General features: G+C 44.8%; 1 protein-coding gene and 1 pseudogene across 1 annotated transcript; both read left to right on the plus strand.

Annotated features, from left to right (window-relative positions):
* The first annotated feature begins 798 nt into the window (after positions 1-798).
* On the plus strand, positions 799-7,691 carry LOC128948242 (antigen peptide transporter 2-like). Its single transcript, XM_054292863.1, is given in 13 exon segments — positions 799-859; positions 862-901; positions 979-1,109; positions 1,820-2,025; positions 2,587-2,784; positions 3,665-3,763; positions 3,765-3,794; positions 3,875-4,063; positions 5,109-5,282; positions 6,050-6,209; positions 6,448-6,466; positions 6,549-6,666; positions 7,443-7,691. Coding segments are annotated over 13 exon segments (1,674 nt in total).
* Positions 7,692-11,050: 3,359 nt separating this feature from the next.
* LOC128948243 (serine/threonine-protein kinase pim-1-like) overlaps positions 11,051-24,497 on the plus strand; it is a 51,675-nt pseudogene continuing 38,228 nt past the window's right edge.

A 24,497-nucleotide genomic window follows, 5' to 3' on the forward strand; every position in this document is an offset into this window, starting at 1 on the left:
TGGTGTCAGGAGCATATGGACTGAGGGACCCTGGGGTTTGGGCCACCGTGCCGGACTAAGAACCAGGTCGCCACGCCTTGAAAAGGCAACAGGCACAGGACATGATATCCAGCATAAACAGAACACACAGATGGGGATACAAACATCCTAACGTCATCTTAGGACGTTAACATGTGGTGACAGGCACTGACACCCCCAATTTGGGCTCTGCAGCCCCAAATTGGGACCCCCCCCAATCTGGGATACCCCACCAAATTGGATGCTGGTGCCTTAAAATTGAGTGTTGAGCCCCTAAATAGGCGATGACCGCCCTAAAATAGAGTGGTGACCCTCCTAAATTGTGAGTTAACCCCTTCAGTTGGGTGCTGACCCTGCCAAAGTGGGGTGCTCATTTTCCAAATTGGGTTCTGATCCTGCAGACTTGACTGTTGGTCCCCCAAAATTGGGTGCTGACCCTCAAACTTATGGTCTGATGGCCAAAAATGGATGTTGACCTCTAAGACCTGGGATCTTAAGGTCCTGATCTCCTATGTTTAGCTTCTGATCCATAAAATTGTGTGCTTAACCCCCCCAAAATTGGTACTGACACTTTAAATTGGGTGTAAAATCCCTAAATTTTTCCCCAAACCCCTAAAATTGGGTCCTGACCTCTCTAAATTGTCTCCTGCCCAAATCGTGTCCTGCCTTTCCAAAATTAGATCCCCGCTCTGTAGACCAGGTCCTGCCCCTCACAAATCAGGGTCCACCTGTGTCAGTGGTCACATCCTGGTGACACAGCCTCGGTGACACCCAGGGGAGATGGCAGGACCGTACACCACTGGGAAGGTGCTGGATGCCATCGGGAGTGGGGATAGAGTCACTGGAGCTCTATTGGGATGGTGGCGGCTGCTGGAGCCACAAGGTGGGTTGCAGCATTCCCAGGGCCTGTCCCCATGTCCCCAGCGTCCCTGATGTCACTGTGCCCCTGTGTCCCCACAGTGTGCTGTTTTCTGGCTGCCGGGGGTTTCTCTTCATGATGTTGATGGCGCGTCTCTGTCAGAGCCTGAGCCTGCAGCTCTTTTCCCACCTGGTGCACCAAGACCTGGACTTCTTCCAAGGAACACCAGCAGGTAACGGGGCATGGCCCAGCCCCATCCCACCTGACCCATCCCACCTGTCCCATCCCATCCCATCCCATCCCATCCCATCCCATCCCATCAATCCCATCCCATCCCATTGATCATATCCCATCCCATCCCATTGATCCCATCCCATCCCATCCCATCCCATCCCATCCCATTGATCCCATCCCATTGATCCCATTCCATTGATCCCATCCCATCCCATCCCATTCCCACCATCCCATCTGTCCCATCCCATCCCATCCCATCCCATCCCATCCCGTCCCATTGATCCCATCCCATCCCACCACTCTATCCCCATCATTCCCATTCCCACCATCCCATCCCATCCCATCCCATCCCATCCCATCCCATCCCATCCTATGCCATCTTCCTGGCTTCATTCTACTCCAATGTTCCATCCTGTCCCCATCCCACTTTCCCATTCTAGCCGCTGTTCTGTCCCCATTATTCTCACTCCCGTGCCTCCACCCTGTTGCATATCCCCAGCTTCCTCCCAACCATCCCATCGCCCCATCCCACCATTTCCATTCCCACCATCTCATCTCCCCTGTCCCACCCCATTCCACCCTGACCATCTCCACAGCCATTCCCATCATTCCATCCCACTGCTCCCCATTACATCATTCCCATCCTGAATGGGATCATCCAGGATGGGATCATGCATCACTATCCCAACCTCTTTTCCCACCCTGCAGCTGAGCTCCTGGCTCAGTTTTCCATGGAAGTGCCATGGGTGTGCAGGGCAGCACCGAGTGGAGCCAACCAGCTGCTGCGGAGCCTGGTGATGGCCCTGGTGGTGGAGGGGTTCACGGTAGGGCTGGCACTGGGGCTGGCACTGCTGGCACTGCTGGAGGTGCTCCTTGGAATCGCCACTCGCTGCATCCAGAGCACCCACAAACAGGTCAGGAGTAGGAAGGAAAGAGTGGGAGGGGACTGAAGAAAGGTGGGAATAGTGGAGCTGGGATGGGGTCTAGGGGAATGGGATAGTGGGGATGGGATGTGATTGAATGGAGAATGGAAAGGAAGACAATGGAGGTGGAAATGGTGGGATGAAATGGGATAAAGACGAGGGGGATGGGAATCGTGGGGATGGGATGGGATGGAGAATGGAAAGGAGGACGATGGAGGTGGAAATGGTGGGATGAAAGGGGATAAAAACCAGGGGAGTGGGATGGTGGGAGTGCTGACATGAGGATAGAACAAAATGGTGGAGATGGGAATGGTGTGGATGGGAAGAGAAGGATGAGGTAAGGTGGGATGGTAGGGATGAGATGAGACAGTGGGGATGGGGATGGTGGGATTAGGACTGGGAGAATGGATGGGAATGGTGAGAGTGAGAGAGAAGGGTGTGGGATGGCGGAAACGCAATAGTGGGGATACAGTGGGTGTGGTGAGATGGGATGTGGATGGTGGGCCAGGAAGGTGACCTGGGAAAGTTGGAGATCCCCCGTTGCTGCCACAGGCCCTTCAGCGATCCATGCTGGAAGCTTCCACCTGCACAGCTGCGGGGGTACAGGAATCTGTTGCTGCCATCGAGACCATCCGAACCTTTTCAGCAGAGGAGGAGGAGGAGGAGCAGCACAGATGTAACCTGGCCAAGGAGCTGAGGCTGAAGGAGCAGATAGAGCTGGAGCTGGCAATCCTTGTCCTTGTCTACAGGGTCAGGGGGGACTGGGAATGGGAACAGCAGGGAATGGGGATGCCAGGATCAGGGATGAGGACACTGGGAATGGGGGTACTGGGGATGAGGACACTGGGACCAGGAATGGGAAACCAGCGGCTGAGATGGGGGCACTCAGAGCAGAATGGGGCACTAGGAATGGGTACAACAGGACAGGGACATTGGGTTCAGGAGCAGGCATGGCAGGAATGGGAATGGTGACATTAGAAACAGGATGGGGACACTGGGATAAAGGTTGGGAACATCAGTGTGGTGGTGTTTGCGGGTCCCCAGGATGAGAAAAGAGACAAAGTTCTTGACTTCATGTTTCAGAAAGCTGATTTATTATTTTATGATATATATTATATTAAAAGAAAATAATATGCTAAAGAAAGAGAAAGGAGACATTAGAAAGCTAGAAAGGAATGAATAATAAAATCTTGTGACTCACCAGAGAGTCTGACACAGCTGGACCTGTGATTGGTCATCAAGTAAAAACAACCACATGAGACCAAGGAAAGATGCACCTGCTTCATTCCACAGCAGCAGATCATTATTGTTTACATTTCGTTTCTGAGGCCTCTCAGCTTCTCAGGAGAAAAATCCTGGTGAAAAGATTTTTTAGAAAATATGTCTGTGACACATCAGGGTCAGAAATAGGGACATCAAGAGTGAGATGGGGACACCAGAACTGGAATGAGGACACCAGGAACAGAGATGAGGCCACCAGGAACAGAGATAAAGGAGTGGGATGGGGACAGGCAGAATGGGGACACCAAGAGTGGGTTGGGGGCAGATGGAATGGGGACACCAGGAGTGGATTTGGGGCAGATGAAATGGGGACACCAGGAGTGGGTTGGGGGCAGCAATATCCCTACAGGTGATCAAACTGGCCATCCGGGTCATGGTGCTCTTCAGGAGCCACCAGCAGCTCCCTGTCGGATCCATCACTCTTGGGGTCCTCGTCACCTTCCTGCTGTAACCAGGACAGAGTTGGTAGCCATGTCCAGGTGATCCCATGGAATGCTTGTGTCTGTCCGTCTAACCGTGCTTCTGTCCATCCCGGTGCCACCCCCTTCCTTCTCCCCAGGTGCTGCTCTACGGCTTCAATGAATTCCTGACCAACGCAGCTGCTGGACAGAGGATCTGGGAATACCTGGATTGGAAATCCACAGGGAATGTCGGGGGGACATGGGAGCCCCCCTGAGCTTCGGGCCACGTCACTTTCCAGAAGGTCTCCTTCACATATCCTGGAAATCCAGAGCGCCCTGTGCTGAAGGTGGGTCTGGGGGGAGGTGGGATTTCCCGGGGGTGGGAATTCTGGCATCACCTGCTGTCACAATCCATCCTTATGAACGGGTTTCTTGATAGTTCATGGATTGATCTCAGAGTGCAAAAAAACCGACACGGCACAGGGGGTTTTGCAGTAATAAAACAAATGCAGCTTTATTGAATGACCACAACAAAATGCGATAGAGGGATTAATGGAGAGAAAAAGATAGAGAAAGAGAGAGAAAAGAGAGAGAGAGGGAGGGGGATATAGCTACCAAACATAGAGACGAAATCCTTTGGTCCAGTCCAGTTGAGGATCCACCTGTTACATGGGGGAGATCTCAGGGTTGCAGTCCATCTGGACCCCAATTATATTCTTTTTCGATGGGAGAAAGGGAATGGATTTTGCAACTGAATCAAAGGTAGTTTATTGTATCTTCGGGGAGGAAAGAATAGTATTTGGAAAAGGAGTACACACAGTCCATGTTCGGCAGTGGGGCAGTGGGCTTGACCCATTGTTTTTGTGGTCCACTGCTCCCATCTGCAACATCCATCTTGCTTTGATCAGCTTGCGTCCCCCACACACCTCCCCCAGGTTAGGGGTCTCAATCCCAGTCCTTGGAAAGAGTGTGGGGGGGCCTTTTCACCAAGGGGTTTCGTGTCTCGGTCTTTGATGGAGAGGCTTCTTACATCTCAGTCTGTCTGTCACGTAAGTTGTAGGACGAGTGAGGGGTCTTCTGTGGGGGACCACCCAAAACTCAGGAGAAGTCCAGCCAGGCAAAGAGGGGACAGGTTCCGAGGCTACTGTTACAAAAAGGCAAGGTGCCCCCTTCTTCTTTTCATTGGGCTCAGTGTAGCATATAGTAAATACACCTGTGGGCAATGGCTTAGCAATGCTCGCAGGTCTCGGGGCCTTGTTGTCATGTGACTTTATCCTTCAGAACCAGAGATTTTAGACAGTGGGGTCTTCTCTTCAGTGGTCCCCCAATGGCGATCGTGAGGCAGATGAGGAATATTTCAGACAGTCTCTCACTCCTGTCCCCATCCCACAGGATGTGAGCTTCGAGGTGCACTCCGAGGAGGTGACAGTGCTGGTGGGGCCCAATGGCAGCAGGAAGAGTGCGGCCGTGGCGCTGCTGAAGCAGGTGTGGGATCCTGGCAGGGGGGTGGTGCTACTGGATGGGATCCCGCTGCCAGAATATGAACACCAGTACTTGCACCTCAAGGTGGGACAGCAGAGACACTGGGAACGCTGGGCATGGAATGGGGAAAATAGGGACAGGGGTCAGGGGACTATTGTGATGGTGTTCACAGGGGTTTTTGGATGAGGGAAGAGACAAGGATTTGACTCCATGTTTCAGAAGGCTTGATTTATTATTTTATGATATATATTACATTAAAACCATACTAAAAGAGCAGAAGAAAGGATTTCATCAGAAGGCTAGCTAAGAATAGAATAGGAAAGAATGATAACAAAGGCTTGTGGCTCGGCTCTCTGTCTGAGCCAGCTGGGTTGTGATTTGCCATTAATTACAAACATCCAACATGGGCCAATCAAAGATCCACCTGTTGCATTCCACAGCAGCAGATAATCAATGTTTACATTTTGTTCCTGAGGCCTCTCATCTTCTCAGGAGGAAAAATCCTGAGGAAAGGATTTTCCATAAAAGATGTCTGTGACAGAAAATAAAATAGAACTGTGACCACAGGAGCATGGGAGCAGAAATGGGGATACTGGGAAGTGGGATGGGGACATCAGGAATAGAATGGGGACAACAAGAAATGGGATAGGAACATTGGGAAGTGGGATGGGGATGACAGGAATGGGAATGGGAAATGTGAGAAGTCAGGGGTGGGGACACTGGGGACACAGATGTGGAGGATGGGATCAGGGATGGACACTATGGGGACACCAAGGATGTGATGGGGTCATGGAACAGGACTGGGGACACCAGGAGCCAAGACAGCATCACAGGGGTTGATGCTGGGGCAGGTGGTGCTGGTGGAGCAGGATCCCGTCCTGTTTTCTGGAACGATCCGTGAGAACATCCTTCTGGGGCTGGAGTGCTGTGAAGAGTCAGAGCTGTGGGAGGCTGCCACTGCTGCTGGAGCCATGGACCTCATCCAGGGGCTGGAGCAGGGCTGGGACACTGGTGAGAGCCAGGGGGATGGGGCACCCCTAGGGCACATCCCCCTGATCCCAGGATCCTCTGTCAGCGATGGGAGAGTGGGGTGGGTGGCAGATGCTGGAGTGTGCGGGGGATCCCTGAGGTCAGATCCCACTGATCCCATGGGGTTGCTCACACAGTGGTGAGGGAGTGTGGGGGCTAGGGGAAAGGGGAGGAACCTCTCATGCTGGGATCCTGCTGATCCCAGGATCCCCCCCCCCAGAGGTGGGGGAGCACAGAGGGTGGGAGAAAAGGGGAGAACTCCAGGGCTGGACCCCACTGATCCCATGTGGTTGCTCCAACAGAGGTGGGAGAGCGCCGGAGGCGGCTGGCGGGAGGGGAGCGGCACCGTGTGGTCCTGGCCCGGGCTCTGCTCCGGCATCCGGCCGTGCTCATACTCAATGAGGCGCTGGATGCTGGAGATGATGGAGCAGCGAGTGGGGTGTGATGGAGGGGGTTGGTCTGGATAGGGGTGCAGTTGGTGAAAATGGGGTGTGATGGTATGGCTGGGATGACTGGAATGGGATGGTGGGATGAGGTGGTGGCAATAAGGGATAATGATTGGCATGGAGTGGGAATGATATGATGAAGACAGGGATTGGATGGGGTGGTGTGGGTCAACAAGGTGGAGAAATAGGACAGGATAGTAGAATGGGATAGAGACCAGGGGTGTAGGATGGCAGGAAAGTAGAATCAAAGGATGAAGACAAGTAGATATGAAGGGGTGGGGTGGGATGGGGTGGGAATGAAAGGGATAGGAATGCTGGGATGAGGACAGAGATGGAATGCAATGGGAAGGGTTGGAGTGGTAGGAGTACGATGGGATGGGACAGTGGGAATGGGGATAGTGTGGGCAGGATGGCATAGTGGGCATGGGGATGGGATGGAGAACAGGGAGGTGGGATGGTAAGAGCAGGATGATGGGATTAGGGTGAGACTGAGAGTGGGGTGGGATTGGTTGGTCAGGACTGGGTGGGATCAGGTGGGACAGGGTAGGACTGAGTTGGATGGGTTGGGATGAGCGTTATCTGAGTTGGATGGGTTGGCATGAGGGTTCTCTGAGCTGGAAGGGTTGGGATGAGCATTCTCTGAGTTGGATGGGTTGGCATGAGGGTTCTCTGAACTGGATGGGTTGGGATGAGCATTCTCTGAGTTGGATGGGTTGGGATGAGCACTCTCTGAGCTTGATGGGTTGGGATGAGCATTCTCTGGCCCCAGGCACAGTGCTGGGTGTGCACTGGGCTGGCCCAGACCGTGCTGGTCGTGTCCCACCGGCCGCGGGTACTGGATGGGGCCGATCGCCTGGTGGTGCTGGAGCGCGGGGCCGTGATGGAGACGGGAACACCAGCGGAGCTGCGGGAACGCCGCGGAGCCTACAGCCACCTGCTCCTTGGAGGAGGCAGCACCTGGCAGCCCGAGGGCCCCGGGACGGGCAGTGAGAAGGGGGCTGCATCTGGCAGGGAATAAAGGGTAATTAGCCCCAGTGTCCCCATTCCCGGTGTTTGTGTCACCAGCCAGCTCCTGGTGTCCCCAGTCACGGTGTCCTGTGAATCCTTCATCCCCACATCCTCAGGATGCCAACTCCCTGTGTCCCCCATGTCCCCACTGTGTCCCCCAGGCCCGCCCATTCCCTGGATGTGTCTGTGTCCCCTGTATCCACCAAGTCCCCATGATCCCTGGTCCCCATGTCTGCTCCTGGACATGGGACACAGGGTGGGAAATCAATCCCAAGGAATGGATCTGGGCATGGGTGTCACGTCCTCATCTCACTCCTGCTGTGCTCACTCCAAGCTCCTGGTGTCCCCAGTCCTTTCCCAGTGTCCCCATCCCCAGTGTCTTTATCCCAGTTCCCAATGTCCCCTTTTCTATTCCTCATTCCCTGAGAGGAAGTGCTGGGCACTGGAGGATGGGACTGAGATTTATTGCCCAAACCAGGGTATCTATACATGAGAAATAAACATTTTGAACAACTGTAATTCTTGTGTTTAAAACATGGCAAAACAGGAATTCAGTCTGTTGGGAAGGGCTGCTGTGTGATGAGTGGGAACAGAGGATGAGCTCTGCCAGCAATTTGTGGCTTTCTGCAGGGAGAGGGAAGGGGTTGGACCTGCACCATGGATCATTCAGCTGGTGATTCCTGCCAGGATGAGAGTAAGAGTTGCTGTCACCCTGTCTCTGTCCCCATCCCATGGGCTGGATCTGGCTGAAGAGCCCACAGAGAGCAAGGATCTCACCAGATCCTGCTGCATCCATTGCACCCCAGTCCTGCTCCACCAACACCACCTGATCTGTTTTGGAATTCCCTCAATCCTGATCTGGAATCCAACTCCAATCCTGCTCCATCCATCCCACATGATCCTGCTCTGGAATCCAGCCCAGATACACTTTAGAATTCTACCTGATCCCGATCTGGAATCATGCCTGGGTCTGGAATCCTGCCCTATATCCCTTCTGGAATCCCGCACAGATTCCCCTCTGTACCTGTGGTCAAGCAATTTGGTTTCTCTGCCTGTTTCTGCAGAATGAGAGGATCGATGAGATTCCATCATGGATCACACAACAGGATTCACCTGCATGGAGATGATCCAGAGCTGGATCTGCCTCTGTGTTAGGTCACATGTGGAGGGTGAGGGGCACAGGAGACAGAGACCACTCACCCTGATGTTCGTGTGGCAAGAGAGGGTTTTGTTTTCCACTTCCTCCTTTATATAGAGCATTTGAGAGGCCTGGTCTGGGTGCTGTCATTGCTTTGAACTCCACACCTCTTTGGGTCCTGGGCCAATGAGATGCCTGCAGGCTTATGAGAGATCAAATTGGCCAAAGCCCTTGTCACTGAGCCCAGGGGCTGGCAAGGTGACGCCAACATCTCACCCTTTCTTTTCTATAAATTTTGATTTGCATTATAGCTGCAGCATTTATGTCCAGGAACTGCTAGGGGAGAGCTCAGGTAAATATGCCCCAGGCATTAGGCTTATAGGTTACAGATTGCAACTTATTTGTAAAAACAACAAACCATTTAAGCCTTGAAGAAAATAAAACAGTCTGTAAGAACAAGAATCATTCAACCCTTATTAAAGGAAAAAAAAAAAACAAATGCAAAAACTAGGAAACAATGTGTAGACAAGCAAAACAGTTTTTAAACAGGGATATAATATGTAAACAGATGAAACTTTATGTGAACTGCAGTCCCAGATTTCTGTGAGGTTGTCATCAATCACTGATCACACGGCTCTGTGTCTGCTGAGGGTTTATCAGGAGGGTGCTGTCAGGATGCAGAGCAGGCTGGATACATCTGGCAGGTACATAATATGTCCCACTGTCTGTTGGAACACATGAATGTCCCCAAGCCCAGGTAATGAGATCTCAGGGACCCGCCCCTTGTATTGGTAAGGAGGTCTCGTGCCATTATCTTGGATTTGGGCAGCTGAACATCACAGGATTGCATTGATAAGGAGTGATTTAGCATAACTGGGTTCTGGGACTTTCCTAATACTGTTAAGTGAGTTAATGTGTATAGAGCTGTAGCTATTCTACTCTGTGGGGTCTCACCACATACCTCCTTTTTGTTTATTAACTATACCTTTTCAAGCACCATGTGCTCTTTCCACTATTGCTTGTCCAGCTGGTAAATGAGGGATGCTGGTTTGGAGTGATACACCCCAGAGCTGTAGAAGTTGCCTGGTTTTCTGTGAAGTGTAGCAGGCCCTTTATCAGTTTTGATGGTTTGAGGAATGCCCAAGGCTGCAAAAGCTGATTGCCAGTGTGCCATGGCATCCAGTCCCCTTTGCCCTGTGTGTACTGTAGCCCATATTGCTGAGGAAAAGGTGCCAATTAAGACATGGGTGTATTTTAAACGGCCAAATTCAGGGATGTGTGTGACATCAATTTGACAGATTTTCAAAGCACACAGTCCATGAGGGTTCACTCTCATCTGCAATGGTGCAGCATGACCTTGATAGCATAGATGCTAACAATATTACAAACCTCTGTGTTTGACAGCTGAAATTGCTGTTGTAAAGCTCAAGCATCTTGGTGGAAAAAACTGTGCAATGTCTTTGTTTGTGGAAGCACATCTGGCTGTGGTGCTGAAAAGGTACCAGAAAAAAGTACCCGGACCGTCTGTAACTCTTTGTTTTTATTGTCTCATATTGTCCTAAATCCTAATTGCCCAAATTTTTATTACTCTAGTAATATTGCTATTTTTATAACCATTTTATTACTATTAAACTTCTAAAGTTTTAAAACCCAAGTGATTGGTGTTTTTCATGCAATGCCTGACACAACGGACAGGGGGGGTCACAGGATGTGAAAAACGCCAATCATGTCACTGCTGTGTCCCGGCGCTGCACCGAGGACATCCCCCTGCGTGATGGCTGTGTCATCCCCAAGGGTATGGCATGGCCAGGGTGTCCCCAGTATCACCACCCACCCTCACTGCTGTCCCTAAAGTGGCCATTCCCATCCCACCAGGGGTCATCTGCCTGATGAGCATCTACAGGACCCACCACAGCCCAGATCTCTGGCCCAAGCCTGAGGTAGAGCCACCCTATGAGGTGTCCCTGTCACCACAGTGGTGACAGCTGTGTTCCCTTGGTGTGACTGTGTCAGTGTCACCCCAGGTGTTCAGTCCTCTGAGGTTCAGTCCAGAGAACAGCAAGGGACGGTCCCCGTCGTCCTTCATCCCCTTCTCTGCTGGCCCCAGGTATGTGGTGGAGTGGGGACAGGAGTGTCCTCAAGTGCCACCCCTGTCCCTGGCTGGGTTCACAGTGGGGTGACAGTGACAGTGGGGATGTGGTGGCAGGAACTGCATCAGGCAGAGCTTTGCCATGGCTGAGATGAAGGTGGTAGTGGCATTGACACTCTCTCGGTTGGTGCTGCGGAGGGACAATGCGGGGCCACCCCTGTGTCGCAAGCCCGAGCTGATCCTGCATGCCGAAGACAGGCTCTGGCTGCTGCTGGAGCCACTGGTGGGAGTGGCCTGATGGACACGGGTCACCAGGACATGAGGACATCCCACAAGGCGGGTGTCACAGCCAGGGGAGGAGCAGGGAATAAATGGTAGCATGAAAGGGACAGTATCATGGTGGTGGTGGGGATGTGTTGTCCTTGGCCATGGGACACTCCATTGCATGGCCATGTCAACCCATGGACTTGTCCCCTAGGCCACTTTTGTCACCATCCATGGCCATGTCCCCCATGTCCTCATACATGGCCATACATCCCCATGTCACCATCTCTATCTGTGACACACCCCCCCCATGCCCTATATCGCCATCCACAGCCATGTCTGCACCCATGTCCTTGTCCCCATCCCCACCATGTCCCCACCCACGTCCCACAATGTCACCATCCGTGTGTTAGTTAAATGTCTTTATATTTACCCCAATGTTGGGTGAAGGACAATTAAAGAAAATAAAGGCCAAAATAAAAGCATTTACATGTCCATGCTGGCTGAGTATCCATGTGCTTGGGTGGGTAGAAGTGACCTTTTTTAAGAGGGATTTCCACTCCATTGTCTCCAAAATCCTGGTTTTTTTGCCCCAGTCCATCACCATTTGGCCGTGGAAGATGCTGCTGAGCCAGAGAGAATTAGAATCATGGAATGATTCAGGTTGGAAAAGACCTCCAACACCATTTGGAATTCCTGGATGCCACCCAAAGCAATGATTGGATGCCAAAGGTCAGATTTTTTTGGTGTCAAAAATAAAAAAATTTGCTATCCCCTATGAAATTCTGACATCAGTTTGCATCCCAATGGATTTTTCTCTGGCTGTGTCCAAGTGCCCAAGGGAAGCCAGGAAGATGTGGAGACCATCAGCCAGGTGTCTTCCCAACATGGATCACCAGGACTATGGATGACCAAGTCTCTGCCCAATGATGGTCACTGTGGACCATCCAGTGGGGGTCCTCTAATGGGGGATGGAGTTGAAACAGCGCTCAAAGCTCTTCCTGTCACTGTAGGACACAAAACAACACGAGCGCACACACTGTTGCTCTCAAGGGGAAGAAAAGGAAAGTTTATTTTCTGACTCCAACACCTATAGTTTTCTAAAAGTGACAGTGGATTGGAGGGTGAAAGTGCCACCTCTCCAATGACACTGGACAAACCAACAGTCCATCAAATTTTTCTGCTTCTATAAAAGAATGCAAAACAATAAGTTATTTACAGAAAGTGTATGAGAAAGTTTGCTACAAGAATGTAAACATCAGAAGGCTTAGAAAATCTTAAAAAATCAAGGCGACACTCTTCCTGCACACAGGGCACTTGTAGGGCATCCCTTACTGCTGCCTCCCTTGGTGTTGGGTCACGGCAGAGTTCTGGGAGAAGCTCTTCCCACACTTGGGACACTGTCAGGGCCTCTCCCCAGTGTGGATACGCTGGTGGGTGACAAAGGTGGAGTTTTTCTTAAAGCCCTTCCTGCAGTCAGGGCAGCAGAAGGGCCTCTATTCTGTGTGAATCTGCTGATGCTTGAGGAGACGGTATCGGCTCTGAAACCTCTCCCCAGACTCAGAACACTCATAGGGCCTCTCCCCAGTGTGGATCCTCTGGTGAGCATTCAGGCCGGAGCTCTGGCCGAAGCTCTTCCCACATTCTCCACACTTGTAAGGCCTCTCCCAAGTGTGGATCCTCTGGTGCATAATCAGGCGGGAGTTCTCAATGAAGCTCTTCCCACACTCTGAGCATGTGTAGGGGTATTCCCCAGTGTGCATTGTCTGGTGAATGATCAGTTGAGAGCTGTCACGGAAGCCCTTCCCACATTCCCCACACACAAAGGGTTGTATCCCAGTGTGGATCATCTGGCAGAGTTTCAGGTGGGCTTCTCCTGAAGCCTTTCCCACATTCTCCACATTGATAGGGCCATTCATTGGTGTGGATCCTCTGGTGGGCGATCAGGTTGGAGCTGATCCTGAAGCTCTTCCCACATTCCCCACACTCATGGGGCTGTTCCCCAGTGCGCATCCTCTGGCGGATGATCAGGTGGTAGCTTGTGGGGAAATTCTTCCCACATTCCAAGCATTGGTGGGGCTTCTTGCCATCATCAAGCTGCTCATAGACCACCACCTCAGAGCTCTGGCCAGAGCTCCGGCTGCCTTCCTGGCACAGGCTGGGTCTTTCATCCTCAGAGCATCCTGGACTGGCTTTGCAGCCCCTCCTCCTGCGGGATCTCCAGAGCTTTTCCTCCCCTTTGCAATCCTGTGCCCTGGAGCCACTCGAAGTGGCCTCTGCCATGAGGTTCTGCTCTGGGGATTTTTCCTCCCTGGTCTCCATCCTTAGCTCCTGCTCTGGGGGAGGAAGGACAAGGAGAGGATGGGATTTGCCTCTGTGCCAGAGAGAAGGAGAAGAAGATCCCCCCAGTGCATCCCTGGCTGGACAGCAACAGCAGTGGAGATGTCCTGCAGCCGGGGGCCATGCTGGGCTGGGAGATGGAGCAGGACAGAGGGGGAACGGGGCAGCGACTTCCTCCTCACCTGCCTGGGTGCCCTGGGGCATCTTCGGCTTCCTTGCAGCCTTCTCCTCTATCTAGATAAGCTTTGGGAATGGGAAATCCTGGTCTGGGGAAAAAACAAGATGTGAGTGCATTGCCTTCAAAGGTCCCACTGACCAAGTCCATCTCTAGAAGTCACTGGGTGTCTGGTGGCCAGAAATATCTCCAAAATCAGGGAGTCCAAAAACCTCTCCCAGGAGTTCCTTGTTTCTAGTGTCCTCACTTTGGGGTTATGGGGCTCCCTCTTCTCAGAGCTGCTGGGGGGCGCATAGGTCCTGGGAACTCCCCCTTTCCTGGGTCCTGTGGGGTTTTGATTATGACCCATGGAGCAAATTATCAACCTTGTATGAAGATCAGCAAGCCACAACAGTTTAAGTAGAGTATTAGTGAAGTTATCATGGGTTGGAAAAGTAGATTTTAGGGTTTTTGGTATGGGGGTTCAGGAGGCAAAATGGAGGGGACTGGGTGTGTTCAGCCTCTCTCCTTCTTCTTGGCCTCCATCTTCTGCTGTGATGTTGGCACTTACAGATTGGTTTAGAGTAGAAGCTCACTGTCTAACATAGGTGATAGGTATTGGAAAGTAATTGTAAACATTGTGTACGTAGTTTGTAGTATAAAGACATAACACTGCCCTGGGGGCAGGCAGAATGCCTGGAACTGTCCTGCTGGAAGGACCTTGGCAGGGCAGGAGAAAATTTTTTATAGATAAGATAAAATAAACAACCTTGAGACCGAGAAATGAAGAGCCCTGACTCCTTCTTCAAGCACCGGCCTGGGAAAAGAGCCTTTGGAACTTTTCTTAGGGTCACTCTGAGCAGCTAGAGATCCCAACAAAGATTAATCAAGGATTAATACAGAAATAGATGTTCTAATCTATCCTTGCACTTCTGCTGGTCCCTAGGAAGGCTGGTGGGTGATTTCTGTCTGTGTTCAAATATTTAAAGCAACAACAAATAATCCCACACTTTTTATTTCAGATAAATAATTTAATGGCATCTTAACATTGTTTTCACGATCTCATAATGTGCATATTTTACTCCTTGTGAAGCTGAAATCTTTTTAAATACAAGTAATTCTACTGAAATTTTAGAAGTTTCAAAACCATTTTAGCATACTGAAAACAAAATAGTCTAAAGAGACAGGTCCAACAGCCATTAAGGCGCAGGAAAAAGAAAGAGGACTTCAGGTAAAAGTACATACATTTACAGCTACATTTCTTCCACTAAGTATTTATGTGTTAAGAAAAACACAGTAAATTTAAAATAATAGTAGTTCTTTAAAAGCAGAATTTCTAACGCCAGAAACAGCTTTGAAACAACTTTACATGTAGTTCTATTTATTTCAAAATTTAAAATTGGCTCATTTTTGTCCCAACATTTTGAAGCACAAGGGAGGAACGGTGGAAAATGCTCTGCAGGGGTTGCAGTTATAGATCTATAAAGTTCATATGTGTAAAGGAATGAACACATTATTAAACACACTGAGTATGACAGAAAAATGCAAAGTCCTAACTCTGAGAAAAAAACAACCCTGCAGGCAATGCCAGGGCACTGGGTATTTCTGCATTTTAAGCAAAGAACTTTACAGCATCTTTAATTTTCCTTTTCCTGTCCATTTTGGAGAGCGCAGACCAGCCCGCCTCGCGCATTCTCCTCATGGTTTTGAGATCCAGAGCAGAGCCTGGAGATTTCACACTGGATGGAGCTGGGGTCTAGGAAGGAAAATAAATCCATCCTTTAGTTTCTGTAAACAATCTGATTAACTATTTGGTTTAATCTTAGGAAAGACTAACTTAGATTTTTTTTGGTGCTGTGGAATGTAATTGTGTAGCTTGTGGATAATCTTTGTACAAATTTTTAAACATGTTTTCTTCTGAGACTATGCTCTAATAAATTAAAAGTTATAAGTTAAATTAAAAGTTACTTAGTCACACTATATTAAAAATACTTTTCCTTTCCCCCTAAGAACATTAACTATGGGGAAAAAAAAACGTTAAGATGTCATTATGAAGCATAATAGTTCAATAAAAAGAATGTTAATTATGTACATACAACTACAGTTCCAGAAAGAACCAATAAATTAAAAAAATACACATAAATATTGGTTTGGATGTGGAAGCCCAAACTCTTTATTTTCATTCTCAGCCCCAGCAGTGAGCACAAAGAGCTCCTCAGCCCATGACTTGTTCTCTGACTCTTATCAGGAGCTCAGTGTGCTCAGAGCTGTCTGAGTGTCCAGCTGCACAAGCACTTTCTGCTTTTTCCTGCTGCTCTGCTCTGCAGGCAGGTTTGTGCTTCTTCCACTTTCCACTTTATCTATTGGAGGAGTCTTTATAACATATGTCTGGGAAAGAAAATGTTTCTATTTTTAGATTCTATTTTATGGGGTAAGTATGGAATCTAAAGCCAAACTCAGGACCCAGTTTACAGTCTGAGTGTCCAAGAATTCACCTGAGAGAAATGGTGGAACTCTGATCTTTCCATCCAAACATGAAGCAAAGACCCAAACAAAGTGGGGTGGAAATATAATTTTTTATATTATTTTTGTTGCCAAAGGAGGAGAATGAACGGGAAGCTATGGAAGAGCTGAGTTTCATGGCACATTGTATTTAAGTTCTCCATGCTTATCTGCAGAAATTCAGGTTATTCTGAACTGTAGCCACTACATGTGGACTATATCAAACATCAAAGAAAATGGGAACAAACAAAACTGCAGGAAAAGGCTTTCAAAGAAAGATTGATAGCTATATCAAGATTGGTGTTACTTAAAATAGTCTTTTCACTAGAAGTTAAACTGAGAAACATTGAATGGTCCAGTGCAGTCCTTTTATAGACAGATAACATCAAAATGGTGCTGGATTCCATTGTTCCAATATGAAAACCACAAGTGAACTCCTGACAGGGAAGAAGGGTAAGTTCTGCAGTCAGGACTACTTTGATACTTGGACCATTTTTACAGCTATATCAGCTTTTTTCTCTTCCATAGAGAAAAAGTGCCTTTACAAATGGACACTTTTAAGACTAAGTAAAATAATTCTAGAGACATAAAAAAATCAACAACTGAGCAAGAAAAATTACGCACTGGGAGCCCTTCCAGAAACTGCTGTCTAATACCTCCATGGAATGGTATGACCCTTTAAAATCCCTTCTTACCCCAGGGGGGAAAAAAAAGCATCTACAGAGAAGTAAGAAATACAGGCAGAAAAATGCAACAAGAAAAATTCACTGTCAGGAGTTATAAAATATCAATGTTGGCCTGCCTAAGGGGCTTCCTGTTCTGAAGGAGACTTTTTTTTAAAATTTTTTTTATTTTAGGAATATTATTTGGAGACTTTCTATTTTTTACATTAATAGATTCACTGTGTAGATCTAAAAAAGGTTTCGGAGTCAGGAACAGAAGTTTGTATTTTCTATAATTTAAAATTTTAAGTCAAAAGCATTCTAATGTCTTTTGTTGAATGCAAATAAATTATCAGGACACTTCAATTGATTCTACACGTATAAACACTACCAAATTCTAAAAGCAATTTAAAAGTTAAAGTTACCTTGTGTTTCTTTTCACTTTCAGGAATCATACTGCAAGAGTTCTCCTTTACAAGATTCTCCTAAAAAAGTTACGTGACAGGAAGGAAATATTTATTTGAATTCAGTTGTTAAAAATCTTCTTGGTGTAATTACAAAGCACAGTCTATAATCACAGACTGCTACAAAGTTCACACAGAAATATGACCACATTTAATACAACCTCAGCATTCACATGTCACTCAAAAATCCTACAGTTTAGGGAAATGTTTTGCTTTAGCTAGTTAAAATTAACTAAAATAAAGGGAAGTTTTGTTTGTTTGTTAATTTATATATAATCTATAATCACAGACTGTTACAAAGTTCACACAAATCTATGACCAGATTTAGCACAACCTAGCATTCAAAAGTCATTGTTTTTCCGTTCAGTTTCATTTTTTATCCAATTTCTCCCACAGCACAAGCCCAGGCCACACCTCTCACCCCCACTGCTCAGTGAATAAAAAACTCCACCTTTTCTTCAATTTCTGCTTTCAGTTGCTCCTTAAGGGAAGACAGTTCACTTTTCAAACATGACAGCTCATTTTCCTACAAACCATTAAATAAAGGACAGGGTTAACTATGCACAGCCCAGAAAAAGGAAAACAGTCCCAAGTGAGACAGTAATTAACAAGGACACTCATTAGATACACAAGATAATTCTATTTGCTTTTCAGCCCTATACTTGAAGCTTTGCTTTAGGCTTGTTTAAAAAAGACTGAAGCACTATAAGAAACAGGTACTTGATCAGAAGTGTTCAAGGTAATACCTTAAAACATTTGGGAGAACAGGGGTGAGAGGGGACAATCTAAATATTTAAAACAAAAGTTTCCTATTCAAAGTGTGAAGTCAGAACATGGCACACTATCTGGAAGAGCAGACACAAACACACTGCTACTCCAACTTATTTTTAGAAACATTTGGAGTTTTTAGTGCCCAGAATAAGATCTGTTGCAGCAGTTTGGGTGGGACTGCTACTTGTAAAAATTCAAACCACAGGGGAAGAGTTCCCAGAGAACTGTCTCTGGTAGGAATGACCCCAGAGCACATCAAGAAAAAGAAACTCTCTAAGCAAACTGAAAAAAGATTTTTAGAAGTCACAAACGGACTGAAGATCACATCTTTTGTCTCTCTGTGCTGTCGGTGGGAGGGATTGGGAAAAAAAGTGTTTTAAAGGTTTATTTTAATTCTCATTACCCATTTTAAATTCTATTAATAATAATTTTTATACTATTTAAGTTTGAACCTGCTTTACCCTCAAAGTGTTTTTCTCCTAATCATTATCTCAACTCATGAGTCCTTGAATTTTTCTTTCCCCTCCTCTGCTCAAGTATAGCAGAGAAAAATGAGTGAATGTTTTTTTTTGTGTGTGCCTGGCACTTAGCCAGTGTAAAACCACTACACAAGGACATCAGCCCCTTCACTGAATTATTGACCATTGCAAAGTGCTCCTTACCAGTGCTCTTTCTGATGAGAACTGCTTTTGCTGTTTCACTTTATATACTTTTAACTCTGCATCTTTTTCTTCAACCATTTTATCATATTCATTCTGTGTTTAAAAAAAACCAAATCAACAACAAACTCAAAACATGTGACTAAATGTTACAATTATAGAGTTATCTGGTCTTAAAACATCATTTTTTCAAACCATGCTCTTAAGATTCAGAAAGAAAAGATTCATTGATGCTTCTGCAGAAACTATAAAACAGGAAATGCTCAATTCAAGTATTATTTTGTGGACTGGCAGAGTTTTATTTCTATGCAGCAATATGTGCTCAGCACTAAGAGCCAGCTGTGCCATCATTATTAATGTATCCGCTAAAGATATTGCAAAAGGAGGAATAGAAAGGTAAACTAAAATGTGTCAGGCTAGGCTGCTGACAGTCACTAAGTAACCTCAGAGAAAGAGCCAAACTGATACTGAATAATATTGCATTCACATGGTATCAAAGGAAGCCTAAATTGAAAAAAAAAATCTAAAAATCCCAGAAGTTTAGATGAATGGAATTTATCTGCCCATAGGAATCTTTTCAAAATCTTCAAATGAATTTGATTTTAGATGATGCAAAGCCCAGCATGTGTTCAGCTTCCTTTTCCCAGATTCAGGACTGTTTCTGCTTTTGAAAGGTCATTAACGTGGTGTCACAAGTTATAAACATGGTATCACACATTGCAAACCACAGCAAGCAGTAAAATCTCTGACCTTGTGCTTTTCTATCAGTGCCATCATCTCAGTTATCTTGTGCTGACATCTGCTATCAGTTTCTCTCTGTATCATTGCTGTTTCATCACAAAGCAACCTCATCTTTTCTACCTGTTAGTAATAAATTGCATTTCATTCATCAACATAACAATATATTTCTTTTAAATCCTAATTTCTTCTGCCCCCTGTGGGTACAAAGTTTACAGTCCCACTTGGGCTTTATTTGTTTTTAAGATCCCTTTCAAATCCCAGATCTTTTCTGCAGATTGTTAAAATGGCCAAGATCAAAGGTACAGCCATGGCAGGCAAGTTCACTTTAAACCAAAAGGCCATTTCAAGCACTCTGCCCTAACATTTCTTAGCATTACCATAAAAAAAAAATGTGGGCAGAAAAATACTAATATGGGAGAAGTTATAATCTAATTAAACTATGCTGACTTTATACCAAGGGTGGAATTTCTTTGACCTATATCTTGAAAGAAAGAAGTCTTAATGGAGTTCTTATTTTCAAAGACACATTCAAATACTTCAACCTAAGCACCTAACGTACTAAAGTTTTGTTCACAGAGATTCACAACAAGTTCCATTTATGTCTGCAATGTAAGAGCAAGAACTCTGGCCAATAAAGCTTCATAAAAACATTTTAAATTAAAAAAAAATAAATTGCAGTAAAAATTAACACCTCTCACCTCTTCATGAAGTTTATTTTCATTTACTTTTCTTGTTTCTATGTCTTTTTGATAGATGTCAACTTCTTCCTTATGTTGCTTGTTCATATTTTCCATCTCTAACTGCAATTTATTCACCTTTGGAGAATGCAGAATCGCTGCTGTTATTTGTTTAGGAATTACTATGTTAATGATTTTTTTCTTACCTCTTATTTTTGAGCACAAACACTGGTACTTTTCAGGTATATGATTAAAGTGTTTCCTATTTAAAAGTTCAGGTTTTTTTAAAAAAGAGTTGAACTTTGGCCTGAGGTGAGTTAGAAAATACTCAAAGAAAGAATGGCAACAGCATAGTGGGGAAGACTGCCCTAAGCAGTCACCCTAAATGCTCTGAATGCCTCAGAAATAAACAAATACAGATGGAGATTTTATTCCCTCTCTTGGAAATCTATATAAGATTTTCACAGGTTTTATGGTACATTTTTCTCCCAGCTGTGCATTTTGATTACAGTTTTTCCATTTTAGTTTATCATATGAATATCCTCAAAAAAGTCCACTTTTCCCCAAGTGCAGTACCCAAAGCTGGACACAATATTCCCATCAGAGGGATTGCCACTGCAGAACACATTTAAAGAAAAGCCTAAAAAGATAAAGAAAGGAAGAGATTGGAAACACCATTAATTGCAATGTGAATCCATCTCTTAAATGTCCAATAGTCAGTGCCCAATGATTAAAAATGGAAGCATCTTCTAAAAACTATGAGCTCATTCCTGCAAAATCTGTATCCCAGACCCAAAAACCAGCTCAGAATGCATTTAATAAGTATTATCATTATTTACAGTGGGACTTAAAAACACTCACCTCATCTTCTACATGATGTTATTTAAACATACCCTCCCTTCGTAAGTATTGCTTTTCTTGCTTTCTGCAGTATTTTTCTTTTTCAGCACCTTATTCTGTTGAAATAAAACAAAACAAGCACTGTACCTTAATAAGTTAATTATGTCATGCTTTAACTGCATCAAGAAATTCCAGCTTTCATCAGGCAAATACCTCTCTGCTGTGCAGCTCAGGTACCAGAACAATTCTTCAAACAAATGAATGTTCTGTTCTGTTCTGTTCTAATCTAATCTAATCTAATCTAATCTAATCTAATCTAATCTGATCTAATCTAATCTTCTAACTAATTATTGTGATAAAACTGTTTCTTCATGACCTTAAGAAAGGCTCCTCCTGAGCAACAACAGGAAATAACAAATGAGGTGCAGAATGGGAATTAAAACTAAGATGCTGCTGACAAGAAGGTGTGAAGATGTCATGACAAAAAATACAAGCTATTTATTTTTACAGTGAAGTTACTACAGTTTGTAGAATTCTGCTAGTGCAGAATTCTTTTCTACTAGCACTAATTTATTACAAGTAAGATACTTATTACAAGTGCATAAATAATACTATTCACTAAATGAAAAAGAGTAGAAGTTTATTAAAGACATTATTTTTGTAATTGTTTTTTTCAAATTAAGGATCATTTAACAAATCAAGTGATTCCTAAGATGACTCCCTAATTTGCTCAGGGTTAGGATAAGAAAGGAAAATTTTTAAATTACATAGGTGTATCTAAAGACATCACAGCAGACACAAACCTGCTGAAAAGGCAGCCCAAAATATAATGTGTTTATGTATTTGTGAAATTAAAATATCTACACACCTCCTGCTGCAACTCTTAAATGCATTTGGTTTTATTTTCCACCTGCTTCTTTAAATTATTCATCTGAAAGAGATAATACAGGCATTAATTATTAAGTTCTACAAATGACTCCCTATGTTAGCAATTCCTGTAAATGTTCTCAAACCTGCACTTGCACCAGTTTGGTTTGTTCCAATGGGACTGAAACACCAGCTGACATGTTAGAATAATTAGTTTTAGCCATAAAGTACTAGAAGAGGTTAATTAATAGCAGTGAATCAGTTCCTTAGTGGTTATGGAGTTAAGAAAGAAGAAGAAAAAAACCCCACTATCTTCACAATTTAAAAATGCACTTGTATGAAGTTCCTTACATCCATTAAAAAATGAATTTCCCAATAATTTTCTAGAATCTTCAATGGCTTTTCCTTTCTTGAAATTTCATTTTCAGTAGTCTTAACCTGAAATTACAATTGTAAATCTTTGACTTTTACAATGAAATTTTGGGATCCATTCTAATTCTAAAAACCCCTTTCTATTGTTTTGAACCAATAGAAAGAAAGTAAAAATGTTTGAATCTATTTAAGCTAAAACTCACACTACATATAAAAAGCTAATCCAGAGCCCCTCCATCACTGAGCGGGTATATGAAAAAACAGAAAAGCAGGTTCTCTGTTTGTCTGAAAACAAACAAATCTTTAATATTAAACTTCCAGCACAGAGTGAACATCCCAGTGACTGTGCTTGTCTTTTGAAATAACAGGGCTCACATGGGGACACACAATGGCACAGCTGGCAGCATCTGGGAAAGAAGAAACCTCTGGCAGAGATCACATCCCCCAGGCAGAGCTTTGCAGAAAAACCCCAACAAAGATTTTACACTGAATGCTGTCCTCCAGGTTCTGTAAGATATTTTCATGACACATGACATACATTTTCTTCTCTTTCATCCAGTGTACTTTTCATCTCTTCACCTGTCTTTCCATTTTCTCCTTCAAAGACTCCAGTTCATTTCTAAGTGCCAAATTAACAAGCATTAGTAAATATTTTCTTACTGTCTTTAACTTATTTTCAGTAGTTCTCATAAACCCATATTTTATTTTCTAAAAAGAGCTGCTAATATTGATGGGAACTTCATAATCTACTCAATGAAAATGTTCTTAAAATGCAGCAACATGTCCAGTAAGTCATTATGTGAATTGTCCATACGTTTTTAAGTAGGAAAAGATATTCCAGCTAACCCAAGGAAAATACATCCTAACCTGGATCATTGTAATGCAGCTGTGAAACATGGGAGCTGCCTGTCTACTGAACTGGGGACCCAGGGAGTAACTCTTATCCAGTTTTGCATTGTCACATTTAATCCAGAACCTTCAACTTCCATTTGAATTTCCTTCACACCTGAGATGTCTAATGCAAAACAAGACAGCTCCTACTATGGAATACAAAATGATGGCAAACATGGCTCCTGTAGCAATTGGTATTTCTAATCTGAGAAAATTTCTACTTGGCCAACAGCAATTCTGAATAGTTTCTGTTTAGCTATATAATCTAGAAAAACATTAATCAAAAAATCCCAGAAAGTAGCATTTGAACATAACCAACTATTTGAGTCTACTTCCTTTAACAATATCAGTTATTAATATTTGTTTTTACATACCTTAGCTGGCTATTTGCCTCTTCTAGATTTTCAACTAACTGCTTTGTATTTTCTTCTTTTTTCTAACTATCCTAAAAAAAGACCCATGTCAGCAAAGAAATAAAATTCAAAGTGACTTCTTAAAAAATTCAAAGACACCCAAAGCATGCCTTATTGACAAGTGTAAATACACTTCCTTTCCAATTCAAAACCAAAAAATAGCTCAGGTACTCTACAGACCCAAGTCATGTTGCAGCTCATCATCTAATTTGTAAAACTGAGTAATTTGTCAAATTGAGTATTGTCCTTTCAAAAAACCTGGAAGTTTACAACTTGCCTCTTGTTGTTCTTGCAGCTTCTTGAGTTCTGCAGCCCCAGCATTTTTCTCTTGTGCTGCTTGTTCTTTCTCTAGTGAAAGCTTACTGAGATACACTGTTAGCTGTTCATTCTTTAACCTAATTTAAAACAAATGGCCAAGAGGAATAAGAAGATGCATTTTGAAATCTCCTTTTAAATAAACATACCCATTATCAAATGTTATTCCATCCTGAAAAATCCCTTTATCTACAAATATAAGATTTGCAGCAGAGTCAGAGAGATATAAAAAGGTGATAGAAGAAGGAAAGAAAATCAGAGTCAACTTTTATATAAATATAATGGTTAGTGAAGATGATGTACTTCAAAGCAAGATTAACAATGAATTCAGAAACTTTCTCTTCTTGTTAAATAAGTGAGAGAGATACAGAGCACCTACATATGCCATAGAATACACACAAATAGAGAAAGTGGAATTTAGAAATGTAAGTATATCATCAATGGCATACTGTGTGGTTCAAAACTTTCATTAGAAAACGATCATAGTTCATTTCACTGTGGATTAAAGCAACTTCTATATTACACCAAAACTAATTAAATATTCTATTTTCAAAATGGTCATACACTTCTTGTTCAAGATCTGTTTTCAGAGTCACAAGCTGCTTTAAATAATCTTGTTCCTTCTCAGCTGTACTTGTCAGCTGTGCTTTCAAACCA

The sequence above is a fragment of the Melozone crissalis genome, unplaced genomic scaffold (assembly GCF_028551555.1).
Source record: "Melozone crissalis strain CALT ecotype California unplaced genomic scaffold, PUWL_Pcris_2 ptg000120l_1, whole genome shotgun sequence".
Lineage (NCBI taxonomy): Eukaryota > Metazoa > Chordata > Aves > Passeriformes > Passerellidae > Melozone > Melozone crissalis.